This window comes from Aphelocoma coerulescens, chromosome 21 (genome assembly GCF_041296385.1).
Source record: "Aphelocoma coerulescens isolate FSJ_1873_10779 chromosome 21, UR_Acoe_1.0, whole genome shotgun sequence".
In the NCBI taxonomy this organism is placed as follows: Eukaryota; Metazoa; Chordata; class Aves; order Passeriformes; family Corvidae; genus Aphelocoma; species Aphelocoma coerulescens.
Window position 1 is genome coordinate 795713 of NC_091034.1, and position 27257 is coordinate 822969.

The 27257-nt window shown below is 48.3% G+C and overlaps 1 protein-coding gene across 2 annotated transcripts in view; it reads left to right on the forward strand.

The window, feature by feature from the left end:
• Positions 1-27257, forward strand: part of SPEN (spen family transcriptional repressor) — a 66290-nt gene extending 39033 nt beyond the window's left edge. Inside the window, exons 4-15 of one of the 2 annotated variants that reach the window (XM_069035080.1) lie at positions 3450-3610; positions 4803-5003; positions 5783-5934; positions 8436-8561; positions 9130-9243; positions 10368-10481; positions 12033-12133; positions 14739-22665; positions 23128-23523; positions 24222-24416; positions 25258-25416; positions 26121-27257. In XM_069035080.1, the coding sequence (XP_068891181.1) occupies positions 3450-3610; positions 4803-5003; positions 5783-5934; positions 8436-8561; positions 9130-9243; positions 10368-10481; positions 12033-12133; positions 14739-22665; positions 23128-23523; positions 24222-24416; positions 25258-25416; positions 26121-26252 (9778 nt within the window). In that variant the 3' untranslated portion in view covers positions 26253-27257. The remainder of the gene's footprint in view (positions 1-3449; positions 3611-4802; positions 5004-5782; positions 5935-8435; positions 8562-9129; positions 9244-10367; positions 10482-12032; positions 12134-14738; positions 22666-23127; positions 23524-24221; positions 24417-25257; positions 25417-26120) is intronic. The other variant, XM_069035081.1, reaches the window with a different exon arrangement.

The window sequence follows — 27257 nt, forward strand, 5'->3', positions numbered from 1 at the left end:
CGTGTTGGGAAAAGGCTTTGTGCCAGAGCGCGCTCTGCTTCTGGAAAAAATCATCCCGGGTTTAATGCTGGTAGCGGAAGCCCAAAATGAAGTTATAAAGCTATTTTTGCATCATTTTTGACCTGCTCCAAAACCTATTGATAGTTGGAATACTTTTAAGGAGGAGATTATCAGAGCTTTTGTTTTATCCTATTAAATTCCTGTGTTAAAATTTCCCTAGCTCATTCTAAAAGCTTTATGAACCAACTTTTGCCAGAAGAATTTTTAATAACTTATTTTCTGCGTTGGCAACGGGCGGTTGTTTTCAAAATTACTCACAGGGAAAAGCAAAGCCATATTCTCATTTTAATATTCTGGGAACCTGTCCTTGAGCAGCTTTCAGGCTTCAGATCTGTGTATTTTTAAAGCTGAAAAAGAGTTGTGTTTTGCTGCTCGAGACTCCACATAATTCCCTGTCAGATGCTTTATTTTGATTGTGCTGTGAGCTATAACTGGGTGACACAGCAGCTATAATTAACTCTTCCATCATTCTCCCATTCACAGAACATCAAACCTTTGACTTACTTTTGAATTATTATATCCATGTTTCTTCAATTGGAAAAGTGATGGGGATTTCCCTAAAGAAAGGGGGGATTGTTCTTGCAATACTTTCTTTTTCTTGTCTTAAAATAGTCATGAAATAATGAAATTTTTTTTCTGGAATGTTCAGAAAGTCTTGCTTTGCTTAGGGAGACACATCCTTAAAACTCCCTAGGGAAGTGGAAGTTACCAGCACGATCCTTGTTTCCCAAAGTTGCACAGAGTTCAGGCTCCTTTGTAGAATTTATCACCCTGTTGTACTGCTGTGTCATCACTTGGATATCTAACGGTGCTATCCCAAGATAATACTTTTTCTCTAGTGGAATGCTGTGATTTTAACAGTATGTTCCATATTTTTAACATCCTCATTAAAAAACCCCCAAACTGTAAAAATAGCCTGTCCCCATTCTAAAGCACTGCTCAAATCAATTCAACGCTGCCTCTTGCTCGAGAGATACGATCTCAGCACACAGGAATTCTAAAGGCTTTGGGAGTAGGGAGTTGGTTGGAGCATCAAGATGTGAGAAGGGAAAGTAAAAATGTGCACATGGCAGAGGGTTCTGCAGCCCTAAAATCCTATTTTAGCCTTCCCCAGGGGCTGCTGAACCACGTGGAGCTGCTGTCAGCTTGGGAATTATTTTCAGTTTCTCCCCACACACATTCTCTGCCCTATATTTGTGTGTTTAAAGAAGTTTCTCTATTCTTTGCCAATTTATTTCCCAGTAGCAGGCGATGGTTGGCTGATGTTAACCCTGGAGAACACTGAGGCCCTGTTCATGTGGAGTTGGGTTTGTCCTTTTCCCAAAATGCTGTAGAGAAGAACTTCAGTGTGGTGTGGATTTGAGGTGATTTAGTGGAAAGGCAGGAGGCAGAGGGAGTGGGATAAAGATGAGGAGGAAATGCTGCACTCTTCACTTGCAGTGATTAAATAGTTCATTAATGAAGAGGGCACAAAAGGAGGGTCTGCAGGTGAGACAGAAATAAAGGCAGTTTAGCAATTTAGCAGAAAAATGAGGCTGTGAAGGGACATCTTGATGGTGGGAGATTCGTTGCTGGGAAACACAAGGGACTGTAGCTAGGAAGGGAAATGTTATTTATTATCCATGAAGTGAGAGGTTGGGTGGTGCAGGGCAGCTGCCCTTGGGAAGAGCAGGGCAGGAGGAAGGGCTCAGTTTTTCACTCATTCCTGGCATGGCTTTATTTTCACTCCTCTTCCAAAGTGATGCTGAACTTCCTCCTCCGGGGCTGGAGGAGTAGGAGGAGAATGTGTGGGAAAGGCACCAACGTGTGAAGTGGCTCGATGGGATGGGAGGGCTGTAATGAGAGGGTGAGACCGGCAGCAGAGTTTCTCATGTTTATTATTACTTCTGCATTTTTGACCTTTTTTGTTGTGTTTTATTTTGGTCTGGCCTGTTTTTATATCCTTCTTGGATTGTTTGTAAGTATTTTGGGACAGAGATTGTCTTCCCTTCTGTGCCTCCAAATATAATGGGGACAGAGCCCAAGGGCTTTTGGGAATGTGCCACAGTGCTCGTTGCACCAAGATGTTCAGAAAGAAAACCAGGTTTTTTGAACATTTGAATAAAAACACCCACAAAAAAAGTAGTAGAAGAGCTCACAAAATCAAATCCTGGAAATTATTAGAAGCCTGAAATGGTTTCCCTGAAAAAAGAAATGGAAAAGTTAAGTGGTTTAATGGCAAGAAGGTTTGTAGGAAGGGTATGAAATATTTAAGATAAGAAAAAGATAAACCTGCCTATCGTTTTTCTAATACGATGTGGAGAGGAACATAAAAATTCAATCAAGCAGCAAATTTCAGACTGACAGGGTTATTTTAGTACGTGGCACATCTCCCCCCCCTCCAGCCTCCGAGTTAAAATTCCAGCAGAATTTTTTCGAAGGCTGCTCGTGTAATGGAGAACGAGAGTCTCTGGGGTTATGTCAGACAAAATTATTTTTAGCGCTGTTCTGAGCCCTCGTGCCTCGGGGAAGAAATGAGCCACTGAAGCAAGATGACGTGTCCCCACTGGGCAAGCTTTAATAACATTATATTCTCTCTATTTCTGCCTCTCCTCGAAGCATCGAACGATCCCGAGTCCGTGGATTAGATTGACTCCCTCCGTGATCTAACATGCAAATCCTCTTCCACTGTAATTATTGTTTATAAAAGGCGTTCTTGGGTCTGAATTCTTCATATCTTGAAGTTGGAGGTTGAGGCTGAGCCCGGAAATAGTGTTTGCTGGTTCATAGAGAATCCCAGAATGGTTTGGGCTGGAAGGGATCTTAAAGATCATCTTGTTCTACCCCAAGCCATGGGCTGGGACAGGGTCATGGACATCCCCATCTATCCGGGTTATTCCCAAGCAGTTGACCAAAATACTTGCCATGATTTTCACACGCGGTCTCTTTGGAGTACAGGCCTTTTGAGGAAAGATGCCTGAGAGCACAATAATATTTCTTTTCTGTACATGAGAGTGCTGGGAGGGATTTTGAGGCTTTGTCAGACCTGTGCATCATCCCTGTATTTCTCCACTCTTCCCACACAGTTCCTGAGCTGGTCCAACATTGCATTACACTTAATTAAATCTCCACCATTGTCAGGGCGTGTAACAGGATCTCGCTGACATTTTACCCATATTCCACTTCCCTGCCTGTCTCCTCTGAGGGCTTTGGAGTGGAATATTTGTAGGAAGACTCTTAAATTCCTGTGAATAACAGGGCTGCAGCACAGAAACAGAATCAGGCACAAAAGGGAGGAAGACCTGTAGATGAGCCGAAACTCTGGTATTTTCCTTTTTTAATAAAAGAACCATTTCCCGGGTGACTCCACTCCATGCACTCACCTGTCCTTCCCTCCATGCCGTTCCCAGCAGTGACTCCAGCAGCAGCTCGAGCGACGAGTCCCCGGCACGCTCGGTGCAGTCGACAGCCGTCCCCGCACCCGCGTCCCAGCTGCTCCCATCGCTGGAGAAGGATGAGCCCCGGAAGAGTTTTGGGATCAAGGTTCAAAATCTTCCAGTGCGCTCAACAGGTAAATTCCCTCGGAAAGGGGAACAGGGGAAAAAAGGGAGGGGAACTGGTTGAATAACCTGTACCGAGTCTTTGACACGCGGCGGCCACGTGCGGCCTCCGAGGACCAGATTCTCTCCCTGCTTCTGCCTCAGTTCTTGTGTGACAGTGGGAAAATTGCTTAATTAGTGACCATCTGTGAGAAACCCTGCTGCTCCCAGCTCCAAGTATTGGGCATTTCCAGGCCCTGGAACTGGTGCTCCCAAACAGTAATGTGGGCTTTCCCAGGGAGAAAACTGACACATCTCCATTTTTTAACTTAATACTTCAGTTGTTTAACCTCACCTCTCACCCTTCAATTTCTTTTTTAATCCAAAAAGTTGAGGGTTTTCTGTTGCAGTTTGAGTGCTTTAAAACACCCCTAAGCATATTTGTAAAGGCAATGGATATTGCATGGAAAATAACCCAGGAAGCCATGGACTGAGGAGCGCCCATGATCACTCCCTGTTCCCTGTGCTGAGCACAGGAGAGATCCCACAGGAAAAACCAGCATGGGATCAGTTGTGAAACAGTTTTAATGGAATTCATGGATGCAAAAGCACTGGCTGAGCTAAAATAGTATCTGTTAATCTTGTGAGCAGAGTACTTCATGTGTTGGTATCTTCCAGTAGATTTAATGCCTGTCATATTCCTTGAAAGGATGTGATGCTGAGGTCAATACCCCACGAATCCCAGACAGATTGTGTGGGCTTGAGTCAGATTCCGCAAAATCTGATGAATCTGCCTGGTTATATTTCTGAATTGACTGGACTGAACGTTGTATGACCCCAGCCTCCATTGCAGACACCTCATCCCAGCTGTGTGCAGTATCGCTGTGGGTATTTTAATAAAGTATCCCTGTTTATTTCTTCTTCACATGGAACTGGGTGTCTCTTAGAAGGAATAACCATCCACCGCCAGCTTTAGCCATGTAAAACCTCGTGTGTGTAGTTTCTTGAGTTTAAAAATCCAGGCAAAGAGAAAGATCAGCCAGAAGCTTTGGACATCGGCAAAATTAACATCCCAAATTAAAAAGGGCGCTTGTGTGAGCACTGACTTAAGTGGGATGAAGTCACATTTGAGAAAGGCAGTCAGAGTTCTTCATGTCTTTGATGGTGCTGCTGAGTCGGTAGAAGCTATGTTTCTGCAGTACTAATGTTTACTTGTTGGTTTAGATACAAGCCTTAAAGATGGACTTTTTCACGAATTCAAGAAGTACGGGAAGGTGACGTCGGTGCAGATCCACGGCGCGTCCGAGGAACGGTATGGCCTGGTGTTCTTCCGGCAGCAGGAGGACCAGGAGAAAGCACTAAATGCCTCCAAAGGAAAGCTTTTCTTTGGCATGCAGATTGAAGTCACGGCCTGGATAGGACCAGGTAAGGTCCATGCCCTTCTCCCATGGGACCGCCCTGGGTGTGTTCAGGAGCTGTCGTAAAGAGGCAGAATAGAAGTAGGAAACATGTTTTAAAGAAACTGGGAAAAATGCCGCAATAAATTCCAGAGCAAAAAGAGTGGATGCTCTTGGATCAAACAGCAAGAGAGTTCCAGTCTTAAGCCTCAGAGAAGGAAAGCTGCCATCCTCCCAAACAGTGGGATCCGCTGGAAGGAACAATCTCATCTACCACGTCTCAGTGGAGCAGCTGCCAGTGGGTGGTGTGAGCACAGCACTGAGTCCTCCCAGCCTCGTTTTGTCTCCTTTTAATTAAAACAGCCAACGAGTGCTGCGTTTTGAGCAGCACAGCCCACGTGACCAGCCAGTGAGAGCTGCAGCCCTGAGCACGTGGTGAAGTTCTCAGACTGCACTTCAATGGCTTCTTTAAAAATTGATTCCTGAAAACAAACTCCTGCCACGTGCTCTTCCCCAAGTGCAGAGAGGCCTTACTGGAATTCGTGCACTCAGACGTTGATACTTGTTAAGAGTAAATTTCCAGAGAAGCAGTTGAAAGATGCAGCTCCCTTTCACCTGAGGATGCCAGATTCCTCAGTGGAATATAAAGATTCCAAATCCCACATAAATAACAAGTCATGGGTGCAGTACTGGGTGTTTTTCTCAAAGGCAGTGCTTACTCTTGTTCAGATCAAGAAGGAGACCTGAATAATCCAACATGAACCAAATCTGCAGTCATTACAAATGTCCTGCTCTCTTTTGTCCTAGAAACCGAAAGCGAGAATGAATTTCGTCCTTTGGATGAAAGGATAGATGAGTTTCACCCAAAAGCAACGAGAACTCTGTTCATTGGCAACCTGGAAAAAACAACCACCTACCACGACCTTCGCAACATCTTCCAGCGCTTCGGGGGAATAGTGGTATGTGAATTGTGTCCTGTGTGGGGTGGCACTGCCCCCCCTTCTGTACAGACCTGTGAAATGCTGTGAGTGGTGCTAAATCTGTCAACGACAGATAATTCAGTCTTTCTGTAGTAATCTGAGTCATTCTTGTTGGACTATACCTGAAAGCTTTTCTTTGTATTCGGAGTTCAGCATATGACTGTTGAGGGGTAATTTAGCAGGAAAAACAGTCCTAGGAGTCTTCACAACAAATATCTCTCCTGGTAATTCTCCCCTGGTAGCTCCAAAGCTGACTGGGTAGTTGGGATGTAAATGTGCCAGGTGATGTTTTCATGTTGACTCCTACAACTGTGGGAATCTGAGTTTCCTGTTGATTCCTGGAACAAAGGGCTTGGTCAGTGTGTGTGGAAGCAGCCCCTGTGCCCAGGCAGAGGAGATTGGAGCAGATGGATCAGTGATGGCACATGGGGGATTTGGGTTTTCAGCTGAGGGGGAGTATCCAGATAAGGGAGAGCAGCCCCCTCTCCTCTGCTCATGACTTTCTATCAATTCATGTCAATGTTGTATTTAAGGGGAATTTTCCATTAAAGTGGTGCAACTCTCCAGTTAATTTTAATTAATTTTCACAAGGGCATGGAGTGACAGGACGAACCTTAAGCTGAAGGAGGGCAGAGTTAGATGGGATATTGGGAAAGAATTGTCCCCTGTGAAGGTGGGCAGGCCCTGGCACAGGGTGCCCAGAGCAGCTGTGGCTGCCCCTGGATCCCTGGCAGTGCCTAAGGCCAGGTTGGATGGGGCTTGGAGCAGCCTGGGACAGTGGAAGGAGCCCCTGCCCATGGCAGGGGTGGGACTGGATGGGCTTTAAGGACCCTTCCCACCCAAACCATTCTGGGATTCATTCTGTGATTCCTGTTGAGTCTGGCCTTCAGATGGTCCATATTCTCCGTGTCAGCTGTGGGCGCTTGTGAACGTGCTGTGCCTTCTTCACTCTGCTCTGACGTGTTCTTATCGCTGCAGAGGAATCAGTCACACACACCAGGAGCCCCATCCCTGCTACCCCCCAAAAGAAGGGGAGGTTGCTTCCATGTACAATGTGGACAAATACAAAATCCTCGTTTTATGATGTCTGGCAGCCCTTGTGTATCCAGCCTCTGCTCTATCCTTGACATCAATACTGATTTATGAATTTGTGCCATGTCTGTGGCTTGAACCCTTTTCCAGTGTTAGAGCAGCAGAGCTCTCCTGATAAAGATGCTTATCAGTGGTAGTGTAAATTGGCTTTTGTGTGCCGTGGTGCTCCCTGTCAGCATTATTAATGGCTCAGAATTGGGAGGCAGCACTGCCTCGCTGTTTCCAGGAAAACTTGCAAGCTCAGGTGCAGAAGGGACCAGCTTTATAACCTTTCTGAGGGGTAATGAGCACAATAATGATATTTTATTTGCCTGTCACAAGGAATTGCTTGCCCAGGGTGAGTGGTCAAGTATAATTTGCCGTGGTTGCAATCGTGCTACTTCAGACACTTGGAAGTGTAGTTTTCTATTAATATTCCACTTAAATCATTAGGCCAGGGCTGTAGGAGTCTAATAGTTGTGTAAATCTCCCTGTTTACCTCTGTTTTCCCAGATAAAGAGCTCTTGGGTGAGACCAATATCAAACTGCTGCCTTGTCCCTAAATTTATTAACCATGAAATTAGCCTGTCCTGGATGTTGGAACATTTGTGCTCAGATCCATGTGTGGCTCACAAAGGCAGCTCCTTCTATTCCAACAAATAAAGCCAAACCCTCCACCTCCTATTTTCAGCTCGGAGTGAATCATAATATCATGAGTTTATTCAGAGGCTTTGGGTACATTTCCAGTGCTAGTGCTGAGCTTGTTTGTTAACCAAATGTCAGCTCCTGACTTGCTGGGTTTTTTAAAATAGATTAAAATCAGCCTTTATTTGGCTTTGTGAGCCTCTGGCTGTACTTGTGAATGGGCCCGTGGTGGCTTGATTTTAAAGAGGAACAGCGACTGAAGTTGAGGATCTTTTTTGCCTTTGCCCTGAGCCAGGCTGGTTCAAGGGATGAGTCCGGCATCACTTTGTGTTTCTAGGAAGAGGATGGATCATGTTTATTTGGAAAAGAAGCCCTGCTTGGCTCAGAGATGAGGATCAGAGCAGGTTGTTTTCTCTTGAGCCTTTGTGACCGAAAATTAATCTGTATTTCTTTGATCCTGAATTGTCTCTTCTTGATACAGTATTAACAGCCTAAAGCTGGTGTTTGTTGATCAGGTCAGGCTTAGTTCTGTGGGCTTGGATTTTAAATCTGCGTGATGAAGAGCTTTCCCTGCTCCATAAGGATTTGGTTTTGAGATGCAGCAGAACAGCGAAGTTTTAACTGCCTGCTATTGTTTAAATCCTCTCTCTGAAGCAAATATTAGTTAAAGAGCTTGCTGTGCCACATGCCCCTGAAAAAAACAAGTCCTCTTAGATGAGATTGACTGCTGACTGTGGGTTGTTGTGTTTTGTGCTTGTCCCCAGGACATCGACATTAAGAAGGTGAACGGTGTCCCTCAGTACGCGTTCCTGCAGTACTGTGACATCGCCAGTGTGTGCAAAGCCATTAAGAAGATGGATGGGGAATATCTCGGAAATAACCGGCTCAAGGTAAAGAAATCCTCCCCTGGACTGTATCCTTCTTGTTCCTTCCATTGCCGCATCGTGGGATGTTTTGCAGCACCGTAGTTTATGGAAGTAAGATGATTTTTAATGTGAGGTCGTATCAGAGCATGATGGTTTCAACCACCACCTAACTGGGATTAATCAGCATTTTTCTTGGCTCTGTCCACACGGAACCTTGGGATTGAGCACTCAGAGACTGACATTCCCTGGCCTGGAAGGGCCACGTCTGGCAAGGCTGTGCTGGGAATCCATTCCACTCCCCATGGCAAACGGGGCCTGTCAGGCCCCAGAGCTGTCAACCTGTCACTTCTCAGACGTTCTCAAACTGTAGAAGAACCCAATGTTGTCAAACACTCTATTTGTTTAAACAAGCAGAATTATTTTCATTAATTGCTCTTTGATTTTTGTCTTGCACCTGCACCAGATGCTAATTTTAGAAAATCCATACAAACAACAGCTTTCTCCAAATAAGTCTTTCATTAGGCAGGCTCTGTTCAGTGAGTTTTAACCCTTGTGCACTGTACTGATGGAAGTTTTGCCCTTTTGTGTCCAGCTGGGTTTTGGGAAGAGCATGCCTACAAACTGCGTGTGGTTAGATGGGCTTTCCACAAACGTTACGGATCAGTATCTGACCCGACATTTCTGCCGATACGGGCCTGTGGTGAAGGTAGGTGGGAGGCTTTGGCATGTGCTTCCAATGTTACTGTCTTCCTTTCTTCCCATCCTGTCCTTTCAACCCCCACTGTCCAGGGCTTTATAGCTCAGGTAGAAAAAATTCTCTCTGGGGTGGAATTCGATTGACAGGGCTCTGTCAGCATAGACAGCAACCAAAACCAAGTATTTTGAGTGAGCCGAGATGTTGAGTATTGGAAACCATTTGTTGCTCTTGTGCAGTACAGTCTCTCCCCAGCAAACCTTCTTAAATGTTAGTTGGAAGAACAGCAGTCTAATTACGTAATTACTCATACTTGCTAATTACATAATTAGACATAACTATGCTTTTTTTCGTCAGACCAAGAAAAAAAGACTTTTTAAAAGCAGTCAGGACAGTCACGGTGCCAAAAGTACATGGAAAAAGAGAGAAAGTCAACAATGGTGCAACACACCCATGTCATGCAGCGGGAGCCTCTCCCATGCAAGTGATTTATCACATGCTTAAACTCCAGTGTGGGAGTTGTCCTGTGTATTTTTATTGGACATGGATGTGCTTAAAATTAAGCAATGTGTGTAAATCTTTGCAGGATCAGGGTCTGGCCTCCCCAAAGGATTTTTGTGGGTTTGTGTTGCAGCTTTGACATTCTTTATTGTAGCTGTTGTTGCTTGAATAATACATTTATGCTACTAAAGGAAGGCAATATTTGGAAATTGGGCGTTTAGCAACTGGTGAGTGGTACTGCAGATTGATAACAAAAGCTGGTTCCACTTTGGGATTAACTGTTCCCTTTACCTTTTTTCCCCCCTAAAACACAATTGGAAATTAGAAAAAAAAAAGCTTAACAAATACTACAAAACTCAGTCAACAAAGAAAAAAATATTCAAAGTAAAATACAGAAAAACAAAATAAAGGCATAATATACCTCAAGCCACAATATCCACAATTCAAAGCAGTCCCGTGTCCTTTTATTGTCTCTTCATTCCAATATGCCTCATCAGAAAAGCCTGGAAATTCACCTTGCTAAAAATTATTTCCTTCCTGGTATCCTCATGACTTAGGATTTTGTTGGGACTGACATTAAGTCCTGTGGATGAGGCTCTTATTTGGTTTTTGTTTTGTTTTTTTGTTTTTTACAGGTGGTGTTTGACCGCTTAAAAGGCATGGCCCTGGTTCTCTACAATGAGATTGAATATGCACAAGCAGCTGTAAAAGAGACCAAGGGGAGGAAAATCGGTGGGAATAAAATTAAGGTGTGCAGAATGACCTCCAAACTAAAGCAAAACAGGCAAAAAAAGAGGAACAAATTGTGTTCAGGCCTTCCCCCTTAAATGCTGGCAGTGCAGACTGCCAGGCTCAAAGAATACTTGGCGGGACACACACGTCCCACATATCAAAGGCTTAAATTATATTTTTATACTCGGCTTACCAAGATGTCAGGGAATCCTGAACTGTTACTTATAAAGCCTTTTCCAGTATTCTGCCGTTTGTTTCGCTAAACTTGTCTCTCTGAGCTCCTGAGTGTTGGTGTCCGTGTCACTGCCTCGTTTACCCCAATCCAAGGCAAACTTTTGTCTGTTTTTGTGTTAAAAAAGGGAAATCTGAAGGTGTGAGTTCCTCCAGGAAAACACATGGCTGTGTTCCAGCTGCCCCATGCTGATGTCCAGGCTCTGGGGTACAGTAACCTCAACATGCAGTCATGGAATCAGGGAATGGTTTGCGTTGGAAAAGACCTTAAAGATCATCTCGTCATTCCTTGCAACAGATTTTAAACAATAATTGAAAACACTACTTAAAAAAATACACAGAAAATATTTTTCTTCCTGGAGCAACACTTAACATTTCCAGGAGTATCTTGGATTTGGGTGAATGTGGTGATACCTGTTCTGACTGTCCCATCAGCCCCACTAACTGGGGACGTGAGGTGTCAGCCAACCCTTTGAATTATCTTCCTCCTCCTCCTTTCTCCTCTCCTAAAGAGTGGGCAGTGATGTCAGGCATGATCTCAACAGCTTCCCACCTCACCCAGGGCTGAAAGTTGGATATCCTGTAGTTTCTGAGCGTGGTGTTGGATAGTACTCACCTTCCTCTGCAGGAAAGCGTGTGGTCCCTTAAAAGTTTCACATCTTGTGTGGGTCTTGTTGCTTAATGATTTTGGAATAAGCAACACCCCCAATGTGTGTCTGTGCTCCATTGCTGTGGTTACACACAGGATGATTTAAAAAATAACAGGAACTAGAATGTTAAAAATACTCCGTTATGTGGCATACACGTAATGAAATCCATTCTAATCCTTCATTTTTTGCACTACACCCTTGGCGTCTTAGTATTGTCACCCTTGGCTAGAAAACACCAACTCTTGGAGTAGCTGGAACAGGGAGCTGCAGTTCAGGAGGCTTGGTTCTTTCCCTGCTCTATAACCCCGGGCAAACACTGTGGAGTCCGGAATAGATTCATAATCCTGACCTTCTGTAGCACTTCCCTGAGATAAAAGGGACTTTGGAACTGTCCTGGCATTAAAAACATCAATACCATGATAATAATGTGTATTTTTCCTGCTGCTTTGCCCAACAGAAACCTCTGGGCTGGCAGCTACAACAACATAATAAGGAGGTAGTTACACAGCTCCACTGAGAAAGATCTTTTTTCCTGGGGATGTGCAGGGCCACAATTGGGAAGTGTTTGACTTTTTAAATTAAATTTTACCCCCATTTTCAGATCTGCTCCCACCTTCAGCAGACAGGGAAATGTTGGCAGAATGGGATGTTTCTGTGACTGAATGTGATTTCCCCTTTCTTTTTCAGGTGGACTTTGCAAATCGGGAGAGTCAGTTGGCGTTTTATCATTCCATGGAGAAAACGGGTCAAGATATCAGAGACTTCTATGAAATGCTGGCAGAAAGAAGGCATGTACCAATATATTTATTATATGTTTTGTTTTCCAACATCACCTTGCACAATCCTTTTACAGTCATTGTCCTCATCATCTTACAATCAAACTTTCTTCAGGCCATAATTCTTAAACAATTTTTTGTTCCTCTCAACTTTATCCTTATTTTTAAAGTTTTACTAAAAACACCTCTGCATTTCTAATTTTTTTTTTTTTTACTTCTTCACTATTTTTTTTAACAAATGTATGGGATCAAACTGAAACTGCAGATGAGAGCAGGCAGGATCTCACACATCCGAGGCGTAGCTGGTTACTGGAATTCCTGCTGAGGTGGAGGTTTCAGTTGTCTGCGTGATCCATATTTTAGTATCCGGTTTCTCTGGTGGGTCACCAGGACACAGTTGGGAGTCATTCATCATGTCTTAGGAATGCAAAGAGCAGCTTAACTGTAACAGAGAAATGTGTGTGTTGGTGGGTGTATATAAAGTCTGATAAACTCCTGCTGCTCAGCCCTTGAGCAGAGAGTAAAATCTGATCCTCCACCTCCCTCTTCCCAACAGTTTTGTTTGTAACTTGATAAAATAAGACAATTTGAGTAAGGATGCATTTTTATTTTGAATAAAGCTGTGTCCTGTGTGGCTGCCCCTTGGCAGCAGCTGGCACCACACGCTGCACAGCCACTTATTTATCCCTGCAGACCTGGCACAGAAACAGTCCACATTTTGGGCTTTTTTACCTCCACTGACTGAAAAAATACCCATGTTTTATTCCCTTCAGAGCCTGGCTCATTGTTAGGGCTATGCCTTGCCCAGGAGTCAGCCCAGCGTGATGCCGATTATACCTGGGAGCTGGATAAACCCAAGCATTTTTTGCAGTGAAATAGATGGGTCTGACATAATGCAAAATGAGCAGATTTAAAAGCGAGCAGGGTTTGGAAATTGGCAATCAGGATTTGCATAATGGAAATACAAGTGTGCCTTCCCCAGGCCTTGCCAGATGTTGTGATGTGCCAGCAATAAACATTTCCTCAGCACTACGCCGGATTCAGGCAAGAGAAGGGCGTTATTGGATGTTCTTTAGCACACAGGACTCGGGTGGGCTTGTCTTTGCCGTGAAATAATCCTGAGCAGGACCCTGATTTCTGGTGTTTGGGCACACGTTAGTCTGATTTTTCCTTCTCTGTCACTCTGCTCACACAGTCATTAGGAGATCCATAGGGATAATGGATCGTGGAGCAGCGGAGCGAGCTCTGCAGTGACTCCTGTAATTCTGCAGCTTCTGGTGCCCCTCCGAGCTCTTCCTTGCAGAGGTGCTGAGATCTGCACAAACCACCTTCTCTCGGGGTTGTAGCTGGAGCCAGTCTAAACAGGACCTAAAGGAAAAAAAAAACCAAACCAGACATGAAAAAGCAAAATCCCTGATCAATATTTTTAACTTCACAGCTGCTTTTCACAACATCCCACTTCACTTGCAATGTGAGGTTTTCATCTTCCCTGTTTTGTCCCTTTTTCAATTTTGTTATTTTCTTAAAAGGTGGAAGCTGCCAGCTTTTAACATAAAACATAAACTGTGAAGCCAGATAAACCTGTGAGGAATCCCAGAATCATTTAGGTTGGAAAAGACCTCCAAGGTCATCGAGTCCAAACCTGTGACTGATCCCCTCCTTGTCAGCCAGCCCAGAGCACTGAGTGCCATGTCCAGGCCTTCCTTGGACACCTCCAGGGATGGAGACTCCAAACCTCCCTGGGCAGCCCCTTCCTATTCCTGACCACCTTTTCCATCAAGAAATTCCTCCTGATGTCCAACCTGAACCTTCTCTGGCGCAGCTTGGGGCCGTTTGCCCTTGTCCTGTCCCTTGTTCCCCGGGAGCAGAGCCCAACCCCACCTTTGTACAGAGTGTGCAGAACACTCTGTAATGGTGGGGAATCAAGAACTCCAGCTTTATTCCACCTCCCTGCCATGTTCAGTGTTACAAATGACTTATTTTTGCTGCTTGGAGGTATTGAAATAACAACATTAATTGCTTGATTTATTTTGCTGAATGACTTCACATGACCTTATAAACAACCTGATATTTGTTGACTTGGTTTTACTGTAAACAGGCAACATCAGCAAGTCACATGCAGTGAGGGAGCTAATTTGGGAATTAAAAGATCACTTGCAGGGCTTAGGATTTTTAAAGAAATGTTACCACCACTTTGCTGCTTAGTAATGGAGAGATTCCACCCCTGAATTTTGATTTGACTCAAAGGTCTCAGAAGGTCTCAGGTTCTGGATAAGGGGGTGTCTTCACCCTGCCAGCCCTGTGTGGGTGCACAGGTGCTGTGTTGGTTTTACCTTCATTTCATGCAAGGTTTGAATTTGACAAAAACAAAGGAGTGAGGGTGGTGTAACAATGCTTGGAAGAGTTGTTGCGATATTACCCATGAAGTACCTTCGGTTTGATAAGTTAACAAAGTATTTGGTTCGCTGCACACAGATTCCTTGCCAGACCTCTTTGTGCAGCTGCCTTGATGCACATAGGAAAAAAGAAAATTATTCCTTTAGATAGCAAAAAACCTGTGGTAACAGAGTACATTGGTTGAGAAGGAGAACTAGAATCTTTTTATTCTTATGTTTAGCAGAGACGAGCGAAGAGGATCCTACGAATACGCCCCTGACCGTACTTACTACGAGACTGTTCGGACCCCGGGGACATATCCTGAAGATCCTCGGCGGGAATACCCAGCTCGGGGCAGAGAATTCTACGCTGAGTGGGATCCCTACCAAGGAGACTACTATGACCCACGATACTATGACGACCCTCGCGAGTACCGGGATTACCGGGGAGATCCGTATGAGCAGGACATCAGGGAGTACAGCTACAGGCAACGGGAGAGGGAGAGGGAGAGGGAGCGGTTCGAATCCGATCGGGACAGAGACCACGAACGGAGACCGATCGAGCGGAGCCAGAGCCCGACGCATTCCCGGCGTCCGCAGAGCCCCGGCGCGTCCCCCTCGCAGTCGGAACGGCTGCAGAGCGACTCGGAGAGGAGGATTTACAGCAGGTCCTCGGATCGCAGTGGCAGCTGCAGCTCGCTGTCCCCTCCGCGATACGACAAGCTCGACAAAGCCCGTGTGGAACGATACGCAAAAAACGAGAAGGTGGAGAAAGAGCGCGTTTTCGAGCAGGAGAGGGTGGACAAGGAGAAGCGCTTGGTGAGGAAGGAAAAGCCAGAAAAAATAGAAAAGGAGAAAGCAGATAAGCAGAAACGAAAAGCGAAAATCCATTCACCCAGCTCTCAGTCCTCGGAAACGGATCAGGAGAATGAGAGAGAGCCCAGCCCAGAAAAACTGAAGGGCAACAGTAAACAAAGCAAAGAGAGGGGTGACAAAGAAGGGACAGCAAAGAACCGCCTGGAACTGATGCCCTGTGTTGTGCTGACCCGTGTGAAGGAAAAGGAGGGGAAGGTGATCGATCAGCCTGCACTGGAGAAACTGAGGGCAAAGCTGGATAACGACACTCTGAAATCCCCGCTGCTCGAACAGAAAACCCAGACGTCCCAGGCTGAGCAAGCCAAGTCTGAGCAGTCTAAACTAGAACCTGTCAGAACCAAGGTACAGAAGGAGAAAGCCCTTGCCAGTCACATCGAAGTGGTGGACAAGGAGGGAAAAATGAAACCCAAAAAGCACTTGAAGACAGAGCAGCCTTCTGAGGGGGCCAATGCAGTTGATTTAGACAAGTTGGAGGCTCGTAAAAGGCGTTTTGCCGATGCAAATCCGAAGCCTGACAGGCAAAAACTGGATGTAAAACGGAGTAGCCAAGATGAGGAGGATGCGCGCATGGTTTTGAAAAAGCAGCTTGATGCGACAGCGTCATCTAGAGAAGCACCAGTGTTAAGGGAAGGAGAATTGGAGAGAAAACCCCTGAGGAAGGAGATGATTAAAAGGGAATCTAAAAAACTCAAACTGGAAAGACTTGTTCCCGTTACTAGTCCCAAAGAAATTCAGGACACTCTTAATGTTGGTGGGATTGGCATGCGTCCCACCCTGGATCTGCAGGCAAGGCTCATGGAGACACCTGATGAACCTGTGGAAGTTCAGGAACTCCCTGCTAAAAAACTGAACCCAGTAAAACCCCAGCATAAACAGGTACAGCTGCTGGATGAGCAGGGAACGGAGAGAGAGGACTCAAGGAAGAACTACTCCAGTCTTCCTGAAGAAACACCAGACCATAAACTTGGCCAAGAGAAAACTCAGTCGGCTGACACGGAGGAGAAAATCAGCATTGACATTGACCACACGCAGAGCTACCGGAAACAAATGGAGCAAAGTCGCAGGTTGAAACAGCAGCTGGAAATGGAGATTGCAAAGTCGGAGAAGTTTGGCAGTCCAAAGAAAGATGTGGATGAATATGAAAAGCGGAGTCTGGTTCATGAGGTGGGAAAGCCTCCACAAGACGTCACCGATGACTCTCCACCGAGTAAAAGGAAAAAGACTGACCAGTTTGACTTCGAAATTAGCACTAAGAGAGAAAGGAACTACAGAAGCTCTCGTCAGGTGAGTGAGGATTCCGAAAGGATGTCCTGTTCCCCAAGTATCAGACACTTCCCGTTCCACGAGGATGAGGACACGCTCGATTCTCCAAGGTTAATGCCATTGAAGGAAACCAAAGAGTCACCTAAAATAGAAGAAAAGGGTCTTTCATACTCCAACATGACTGTGAGGGAGGACTCGCTGAAATTCAATCCTTATGATTCCAGCAGAAGGGAGCAGATGGCAGAAATGGCTAAAATAAAACTCTCAGTGCTGAGTTCTGAGGAAGACTCAAGTAGGTGGGAAACCCAAGTGAAGCAAGAGCCTGGGAGAGTCGATATCAGCTTTCCAAGCAGCATTGTGAAAAGAGACAGCATACGGAAACGGTCTGTCCGAGACCTGGAACCTGGGGAGGTGCCTTCGGATTCGGATGATGATGGCGAAAACAAGCCCCATTCCCCAAAAGCCTCGTCCTTGTTAGAGAGTTCCAGGTTGTCTTTTTTATTAAGGGACAGAGAAGAGAAGTTCCGTGAAAGAGAGGAAAGACTCCAGTCCAGTTCCTTAGAAAGAAACAAATTCTACTCTTTCGCGTTGGACAAGACAATCACACCCGACACAAAGGCATTGCTTGAAAGGGCTAAATCCCTCTCTTCCTCCAGAGAGGAAAACTGGTCCTTTCTAGACTGGGATTCAAGATTTGCTAGTTTCAGAAACAACAAAGACAAAGAGAAGGTTGACTCGGCTCCAAGACCTATTCCATCCTGGTATATGAAGAAGAAAAAAATCAGAACGGATTCCGAAGGTGGAAAACTGGATGATAAGAAAGAAGATCATAAAGAGGAGGAACAAGAGCGGCAGGAACTGTTTGCTTCTCGGTTTTTGCACAGTTCAATCTTTGAACAGGACTCCAAACGCCTGCAGCATTTAGAGAGGAAAGATGATGATCTGGACTTCATCTCTGGAAGGTTGTATGGTAGACAGTCCTCCTCCGATGGGATGAACAGCACGGCTGATTTGGTGCAAGAGCCAGTGGTTCTCTTCCACAGTAGGTTTGTTGAGCTGACACGAATGCAGCAGAAAGAAAAGGAGAAAGATCAGAAACCAAAAGAAGTGGAGAAACAGGAAGATAAAGAAAACCGGCCGAAAACACCAGAAATGGTTCCTGATAGTAAAGAAACAGAACATAAACTTTCCTCAGTTGTTGGTCCTTCTTCAGTCACCGTCCTCCCACAAGAACCCATCGCTCCCATCGCTCCTGAGAAAATAGTGAGTGACAAGGTCCTGGTGGAACCAGCTTCTGTCAAAGAAGAGAAACCTTCTGAACCTGCTGTTGCAGCAGAGGAACAAAAACCTTTTCCTGAACTCACAGCTCCTGTCAAAATGGAACCTCCTGAGCAAACAGAACCTCCGCCAGTTGTAGAAGCAAGTAAAGAAATTGTTGCTACAACGCTGGCACCAGAGGAAGATGCTGTGGCAACAGAGCATCCTTCATACTTGGATACCAAACCTCCCACTCCTGGGGCCTCGTTTTCTGATGCAGACATCAGCGTAGATCCAGAACCTGAGGCTGCCCAGCTACTTCCACCTCCGCCCAAGCTAGTTCAGAAGTCAGATGAGGCTGTGGAACCTAAAGAGGAAAATCCTCCACCCTCTGCCAGCACCGATGCTGGTGTGAGTCAAAAGGCGGAGGCGGCTGCTGAGGTCTTGCCACCCGTTTCCGACAATGACATGGAAGTGGAACCTCCGGTTGTTGTAAAAGATAAAAAATCCTACAAGAGTAAACGGTCCAAGACTCCCGTGCAGTCGGCTGCAGCTAATGTCACGGAAAAGCCCGTCACAAGAAAGAGTGAAAGAATTGACCGTGAAAAACTGAAAAGGTCAAGCTCTCCTCGTGGGGAGACCCAGAAGCTTTCTGAATTGAAAGTGGAGGCAGAAAAGGTTTCAAGGAATGCTGCTAAATCCCCGAGTTCCGCTGCAGAGCCAGAAAACGTGGAGCTGAGCTTGCCAATAGGCCGGACCAGGCGCAGAAACGTGAGGTCAGTCTATGCGACCACAGGGGACAATGAAGGCCCATCTCCAGTGAAGGACTCCATGGAGGTCACTAGGTCCACCAGGAAGAGAGGGGAAAAGGAACCGCAGGAAGCAGTGACAACTGTTCCCACAACCCCGAGGAGGGGAAGACCTCCCAAAACCCGCCGTAAGCCAGAGGAGGACATCTCTCCGATAAAGACCGAACCGGTACAACAAGAGGTGGAGGAGGCTGAAACTAAAGATACTGTGGAAGCTCCTAAACCTGCAGAGGGTTGGAGGTCTCCTAGATCCCAGAAGCTCACACACAGTCACTCATCAGCTGCTACCAGCCAACAGGGGAAGAAAGGGAAGAATGAACCGAAAGCCGATACCACGGCTGAATCCGAAGATGCTGCTGAAAGAAGTGGTCAGGAATCGAGCACCAGTGACAATGGCAATAAAGCAAAGGCTGCTGAGAAAGAGCCGGCAGCAAGCGAGCAGAAACGTGATCGGAAGGAACTGGATGTGGAGAAGAACCAGCTAGAAATCCCCACAGCTGAGATCACTGAGAAGAAGCCAGTGCCAGAAAAGGTTACGAAATCCAAAAGGGGAAGGTACAAAAATACCAAAACCGTTGTTGATAAGGCATCTGTCTGTCTCAAAAATGTAGAAATACGCCTCAACGTTGATGAAGTCAAGGGCGCCTTGCGGCCCACCGAGGAGGAGGCAGAGCCAGTGGCGGTGTCACCACCCAAGATGAAGAGCCCTCCAAAAGAGGACACCCTGCCACCCCACTTCAGTAAGAATGAGGTAGAAGATTCATTTCCGGAAATGGAAAAGGAGGTGATGCGGGAGCCCAAGCAGTCACCCGAGGCTGCCCAGTTAGCAAAGCAGATCGAGCTTGAGCAGGCGGTGGAGAACATTGCAAAACTCACTGAAACTCCTCCAACAATTGCTGCCTACAAAGAGCCAACGACAGATGTGGCTGAAGTCCGTCAGGAGGAGGAAGCAGATAAACCCGCACACCAGGCCAGTGAAACGGAGCTGGCAGCAGCCATCGGCTCCATCATCAATGATATTTCTGGGGAGACAGAAAGCTTCCCTGCACCGCCGACGTATCCTGCTGAATCTGAGGCTGAAATCACCACAGAGCCCTTGGTATTGCAGTCACCTCGAGAGGAGATGGAGCCCGAGACAGATCAGGCAGTGAACAATATCCTAGAAACCGAGGCTGCCGTCGAGCCTGCAGTGCAGCCGGTGCCCAGCTCTGTCACTTCGACGTTGGAGACAGAGAGCAAGGAGTCTGAAGTCAGCTTCAGTGAATCTTCCAACTCTGCACAGGAGGCTGAGACCTTGCAGGAGGCTGAAGTTGCTCGGAAGGAAAAGGGCCGTCAGAAAACCACGCGGCAGAGACGCAAGAAGAGCACGAGCAGGAAGGGTGATGCCACCGAAGTCAACACCTTCGAGCCGGAGAGGGTGCAGAGCAAATCACCCCCTGCCAATGAAGTAAAGACAAAACCTGAAGAAGCCTCAAAGGAGGAAAAGCAAATCAAACCCACAGCATCCATGGAGCCAAGCGCTTCTGATGTCACCAAGGCTGTGGCTGCTGACGTCGTGGCTGCACACGAGGCTGTCCCTGAGAGCAGCACTTCTCCAAAGGTTCCCGCTCTGGCTCCTCTGGACCTGGGTGCCCCGCCGGTCCTCCTGGATGAGGGGAGTCAGAGCGGGTTCAAGATCCGGTCGCCCCTGGAGAACGCTCCCATCACGCCACCGAGTGCCCCAAATGCGGCCCTTCCTGCTGTTCCCACAGCGGCGGCCAAGCTGCCCAACCCGGTGCCCACCACCATCGTCCCCCTTCACTCCGGCACTGCCAAGGTTCCGGAGTGGGTGGTCAGGCACGAGGACCCCCGTGCCCGTTCCACACCCCCTCCCGCTCTCCCACCAGACACAAAGGCGTCAGATATCGACACAAACTCCAGCACTTTGAGGAAGATACTCATGGAGCCCAAATACGTCTCAGCAACGAGCATAACCTCCACGCACGTGACGACAACGCACGCCGAGCCGGTGAGCGCGCCGTGCTTGGAGGAGGCTCCTCTTCACCCTGCCGTGGAGGCCATCAAGCCGGTTTCTGAGGAGAAGCCGGCCGTTCCCATCACCAATGCCCTGGACCCACCAGTGGCTGAAGCACCAGTGTTCAGCGAGAAGGAAAAGATCAACACAGTGATTGCTCCCAAAGCCACTTCTGTCATCAGCAGAATGCCCCACAGTGTGGATCTGGAGGAGGCTCCGAGGATCACCTTGGTGAAACAAGCTCCCCAAACCCAGACCTGCCTTGTCAATGCTCCCTCGCCGAAATTTAAGCAGAGATCAAGTACAAATGATAACAGCAGGTTTCATCCAGGATCGATGTCCATTATCGAGGAGAGGCCTGTGGAGACTGGGTCCAGTCCAGGGCTGCGGGTGAACACCTCGGAAGGTGTGGTGCTCCTGAGTTACTCGGGGCAGAAGACAGAAGGCCCTCAGCGAATCAGTGCCAAGATCAGCCAGATTCCCCCAGCCAGCGCTGTGGACATTGAGTTCCAGCAGTCTGTATCCAAGTCTCAGATTAAACAGGAGCCTATCACGCCATCCCAGCCAGCACCGAAAGGCTCCCAGGCCTCGGCGGGCTACGGGACTGTTTCCACCCATTCTTCATTGGTACTTGGAACACAGCCCTACAACACCTCGCCCGTCATCTCCTCTGTCAAGCAGGAGCGCACCGCGCTGGACAAGCCCGACTCGTCTCACCTCGCTGTCCAGACGCCAGCATCTCAGCCCGGCAAGGTCCTGACACAGACGGTAAACACTCCACCCGTGCTGGTCCATAACCAGATGGTCGTGAATAAAAAACTGTCTGACCCAGCTGCTCTGAAAGTGGAGACCAAGACTCTGCAGCCCTCCAGCCTGAGTCCTGGAGTTAGTCCTCACCACCCTTCCCTCTCTGGGAAGATGCATTCGGAAGCGAACCACGTCAGCTCGGGGCCCAGCACCCCGACCGACCGGGCCATCTCCCACCTGGGGGTCACCAAACAAGAGCCGCACTCGCCGCGTACCAGCGGGCACTCGCCGTCACCGTTCCCCCGGGCCTGCCATCCCGGCAGTACCTCGTCCCCGGCTTTGTCCAGCAGCACCCCAGTCATGCTGGCGCCGGGAATTCCCGTTCCGCAGTACATATCCAGCATGCATCCCGAGCAATCTGTTATCATGCCCCCCCACAGCGTAACACAGACTGTGTCCCTGGGCCATCTGTCCCAGGGTGAGGTGAGGATGAACACCCCTCCTCTCTCCGGCATTCCCTACGGCATCCGCCCGGAAGCGCTCCACTCCCCCCGAGCTGCTCTGCAACCCCAGATGGAGATCAAACCTCAGCGATCCAGCACGCCCCAGCCAGCGCCCATACGAGACATCGTCATGCCCCCGCTGTCCTCCCAGCACCCCCCCGAGGAGGAGCTGCACTTCCACGCGGTGTGCCGCGGGCCAGCCCCGGTGCAGTCCGACGTGCTGGTGATGCAGCCCGACTACCGCATGCACCCCAGCAGCCTCCGGCTGGACCAGTACAACGTCCCGCGGGACGTCAGGATGATCATGCACCCGCACATGGCCGCTGTGGGCGAGCACCACTCGGAAACGCGGCAATCCCGGACACCCGAAGGGGCCGTCAAAACTCCCCCGGTCAGTAAGACCCCGCAACCCGGGAAAGAGACTCCCAAATCCTCGGAAGGCAAGATGGCCCACTCTCCCCACAGCGAGCCCCGGCTGCTCAGCGTGCCCTCGGGCAGCCAGCTGCCCGGGCTGCCCCTGACGCAGCCCGTGGTGGTCCCACACGGGGTGCAGATCATGCATCCCGCCGGGAGCTCCTTCCACGATTACCGCTCCGTGTACGGCGACATGAGGAATTACCACACAGCACAGCTCGGGCATCCGCAGTTCCCGGGCGCCTCGCCCATCGGGCTGCCCTCCCGGAGCATGACCCCGTCTCAGGTGAGAAAAAAACCCCTTTATCCATCTCCCTGGAATCTGGAGCGTTTTGAGCTGTTTCTTGGGGAAAATGGGGTTCAAATGCTGCTTAGCATCAGAGGAAGCTGAGACAAGCCGTTTCCTGAACTCCTCTGGGACTCCAACCAGGAGGGGTGAAGTTGCCTGCAGGTTTCTGGATGTGGAGGCGTCGGGGGGAGAATTGTCAGTACTGAGGTGGTGCATGGGTCAGTCATCCTTGGATGGATGGCGAGGCTAGGGATGGGCTTGGGACAGGATTCAGGGAGTGGGGTTTCAGCTCAGGTGGGCTTGGAAGTGAGGGACTGTCCCAGGTGCTACCGCAGCGGGGCTGATGCTGTGACATGGATGTCTCCACCAGGAATCTGATGGTGTCCTGGCAGTCTTACAATGGGGTGGAACACACCCTTGGCCTAAACATTTTCCTTTTCCCCCCTTCCTGCTTCCCAGGGTCTGCCGGAGGGCGAGCACTCGCACCCCAGCCAGCCAGTCCGCAGCAAGACCCCTCAGATCCCGCAGGACCCCAAGGGCCCATCGGCAGCAGGGCCGGAGCAGAGTCACCACCCCCCTGTGAACAGGCACACGGCCCAGATGGACCCCCACGTCCACCTCCAGAGGGCACAAGGGGACACGAGCCAGACCTCCTACCCCTCGCCCGTCGCCATCTCCATGAAGCAGGAGCTTCCCTCGCCGCACCAGCCGCCAGCAGTTCCCAAGCAATCCATGTTTATCCCCACGACGTCGGGGCCGCCCCTCAGCCGTCCAGAGCCCCAGTCCACGCTCAAGCAGGAGCCGTCACCTCACCCCGTGTCCCAGAGACCAGTGGACATGGTCCAGCTCTTGACAGTGAGTGTCATGCTTCTGATCCGGGGAGAAATCACCTGGTTCTGTCTCAGCCATAGCACCAAATCTGACCTTTCTTGCATCAAAGACTTCAGATGCAGAAAAGGCATTGTTTGGGTTTTGGGCTGTTTTGTCCTTGATGGATTTTAGCCATGTTTACTGTTCCAAGTCAGTTTTACAGGCAGCACTTTCCTGGAAGGTGTTTCCGCATGGGCAGGGGAGAGTGTTGGTGTATTTCATTTAAATAAAAAGGAAAAACCACTCTCACAAGTGTAGAAAATGAGGAAAAGGAGGGAGGCGATGAGGAACAGGTACCAACAAGGAGCTGAGGGTTGTGTTCAGTACCAAGTATCTCCTGTATAACCTTGAGCAGTTCCTCCCCTGTTGTTATTTCTCAATTTGTCCACTTACAAAAGGGAAAACAGTGTTTGGGGACAGCCATGTGCTGGGTGGGCGGCTGAGGGATCAGGATGATGGGATCCACCCAGGCAGCCTGGCCAGCTGGAAGGAAAAGGACTGAATTCCTGATTTAGCAGAATCTAACCCAGGCCTGGCGTGTAGAGGGTTGATCTGGTGTTACAGCTCTGCTGAGCCTTTAAGCCTCCGATGGAAGTATCGGAGGCAGCCGAGCAGCTCGGATGGGATTTCAGATCCCCCTCTCCTTGCTTTGCACGTAACTCTTCTTCTCCCTCTCTTCCCAGAAATACCCCATTGTCTGGCAGGGTCTCCTGGCTCTCAAGAACGACACGGCGGCCGTGCAGCTCCACTTCGTGTCCGGGAACAACGTCCTGGCGCACCGGTCGCTGCCGGCGCCCGAGGGAGGGCCCCCGCTGCGGATCGCGCAGCGCATGCGGCTCGAGGCCTCCCAGCTGGAGGGGGTCGCACGGAGAATGATGGTGAGGGCCCGGGCTGGGGCAGGGAGGGGGTTTGGGATTCCGTGCGCTCAGAGGGTCTCACCAGCTGCAGGGCTGAAAACCATCAGAGCTCCCAGAAACTTGGGCTTCTGTCACGTTGATTTCTCCACCCAGAGGGTGCTGGGGCGCTGACCAGGCTCCTTGGGGAATGGGCACGGCCCCAAGGCTGCCAGAGCTCCAGGAGCTCTCAGGGACAGGGTGGGATTGTTGGGATCCTGTGCGTGGCCTGGAATTGGACTCGATGATCCCTGTGGGTTCCTTCCAATCCAGGAGATCCTATGATACTGTTTTGGGATTCTGGTATTAACACTGATTCCTTCAACCCAGAGGGTGAACACGGATTGCAGGTGGTGAGCAATAGCTCTTACACTGCATTTATGGAAAAGGGAGTGAGAGCTGGACAACTCTGAAGTCAGCCTCAACCCTGGGAAAAACTCCTGCTGGCTTCAGTGTGTCTGAGTAAGGTGGGAAGGGGAGTTCAGGTGGCCATGAAAATGCATTTTCAATCCTTTCCACCGTGGCCATGCTCTCAGCAAGTGTTGGAATCACAGAATCCCAGACTGGTTTGGGTTGGACGGGCCTTAAAGCCTGTCCCACCCCTGCCATGGGCAGGGACACCTTCCTCTATCCCAGGTTGCTCCAAGCCCCGTCCAGCCTGGCCTCGGGCACTTCCAGGGACCCAAAGGCAGCCACAGCTTCTCTGGGGAACAAATTGTAACATCAAGGAGTTTAAAGTGAGGATTTTTCCCCCGGATAATGGATGGAGGGCTGGAAAACACACACTCATCCAGCATTTCCCTGAGCACGAGTCCTTCCGTTGCAGGTGGAGAGCGATTACTGCCTGCTGCTGGCCCTGCCCTGCGGCCGGGACCAGGAGGACGTGGTCAGTCAGACGGAGTCGCTCAAGGCCGCGTTCATCAGTTACCTGCAGGCCAAGCAGGCCGCAGGCATCATCAACGTCCCCAACCCCGGCTCCAACCAGGTACGGGCACGGAACCCCTGCAGCGCCACGGGGAACCCCAGCCAGTCCCTACCTGCTTGGGGTTCTGCTGGAGCTGCCTGGGGTTGTTGGTCAAACAACCCCCACGCTTCCATCACCCTTCACGCGTGGATGGGATCCATGGAGTCATTGGTGGGATCCATAGAATCGTTGATGGACTCGATGAAAGTGACCCCAAAGCAGAAACCCTAAATGTGTGTTTGGTGTGTTCCCCATTCCATCATCTTGGGCTGAAAAGCAGCCAAATCCATTTCCCAGCTCTTTATCTCTGGAGTAGAGTCCTTGTTTCTTCCCCATATCCTGATTTTTCCAGAACAGCTGGCGTTTTCTTGCAGAATGCATTTGGTGCTCTGGAGGGTTTATTCCAGGTGTGTTGCTGCACTGAAGCCAATTTAACGTGTGTGTAATTTAATTCTGGGTGTAAAGAGCCCAGAATGAGCAGCCAGTGCTTGGAGCAGCCACTGAAATGATAATTAATGGGAATTCTTCTGCCTTTCCCAGCTAAATCAGCCAGCTCTTACACCTGTGGTGAGGAAAACTCCCCACCTGGGAAACAAAACCCATGGCTTCTTTTTTATACAAGATTTAGGATTCTTTAAACAACTAAAACATCACAAAAATGTCCCGTTTTTAAACATTTTTAGACATGGGTTGTCTCTGATCCGTGGTTTTTTCCCTCCCTGCAGCCTGCCTACGTTCTGCAGATCTTCCCACCCTGCGAGTTTTCGGAAAGCCACCTGTCCCGCCTGGCCCCGGACCTCCTCGCCAGCATCTCCAACATCTCTCCTCACCTGATGATTGTCATTGCGTCGGTATGAGCTGTTTACCAGTTACTGACTTTTTATTATTTTAATTTTAATTTTTTTTAATTTTTCCAAGGCCCCGCAGCAAAAAAAAAACAAACAACAACAACAACAACAAAAAAAAAAGCCCACAAAAAAACACACAAAAAATTAATTTTAAAATAAAACTAATTCAAAAGAAGGAGAGAAGGTTATGAAACAAGAAAAATGCTGCCAGAAACCAGCCTCCTGCCCGACCGGCCTCGATCAAACCCTGGATGTTTACATGTTGCTTTAGCTTACGGACAACTGATGCACTCAGCAGGTGGACTGGGCTTGGGTTCCCGTGCCTCCTTTTTGGGGAAAAAAAAAAACACACAGGAAAAAAAAAAAAAAAAAAAAAAAGAAAAAAAAAAAGAGAAAAGGATGGCTTATTTTTTTTAACAAAAAAAAAAGGAAAAAAATAAAAAAGAACCTGAACTGCCTTTGCACTAAATTAGTGACTCGGACTTTGCACAGTTGGAGACGCTGTGACGTTCTGGATGTCTTGACACACATTGACCGCGCGCCGTGGACGTTCCGCAGGGACTCTGCTGAGATTTGTGGGTCAAGGAGCATTTCACAGTCATTTTTTATTTTATTGGTTGTTTCGTTGGGTTTTTTGTTTTTGTTTTCTTCTTTTGGGGTTGTTTATTTTTTTGGGGGGGGGGGGGCGGGGGGGGTGTTTTTTCCGGATGTGAACCTTCCTCTTCCTCCACCTGCCCCTGCTGCAGCCGTCTTCTCTTCATCTGGGATGTACAGTTTACACTGAAAAACAAGAAAATACAAAACAAACAAAAAACAAAAGGGAGAGCTTTTTTCCTTCCTGGTGGGATATGCAGAACTCAGTGGGTGTGTGTATATATAAATATATATATAATATATATAAATATATATAATACTGACTTTAAAAAAAAAAATCAAATCCCCACAACATACATTTTTTTTTAATCTGTGCCAAAAATGTGTTTTCAGAGAAAAAAAATCTTATTTTCATACTCA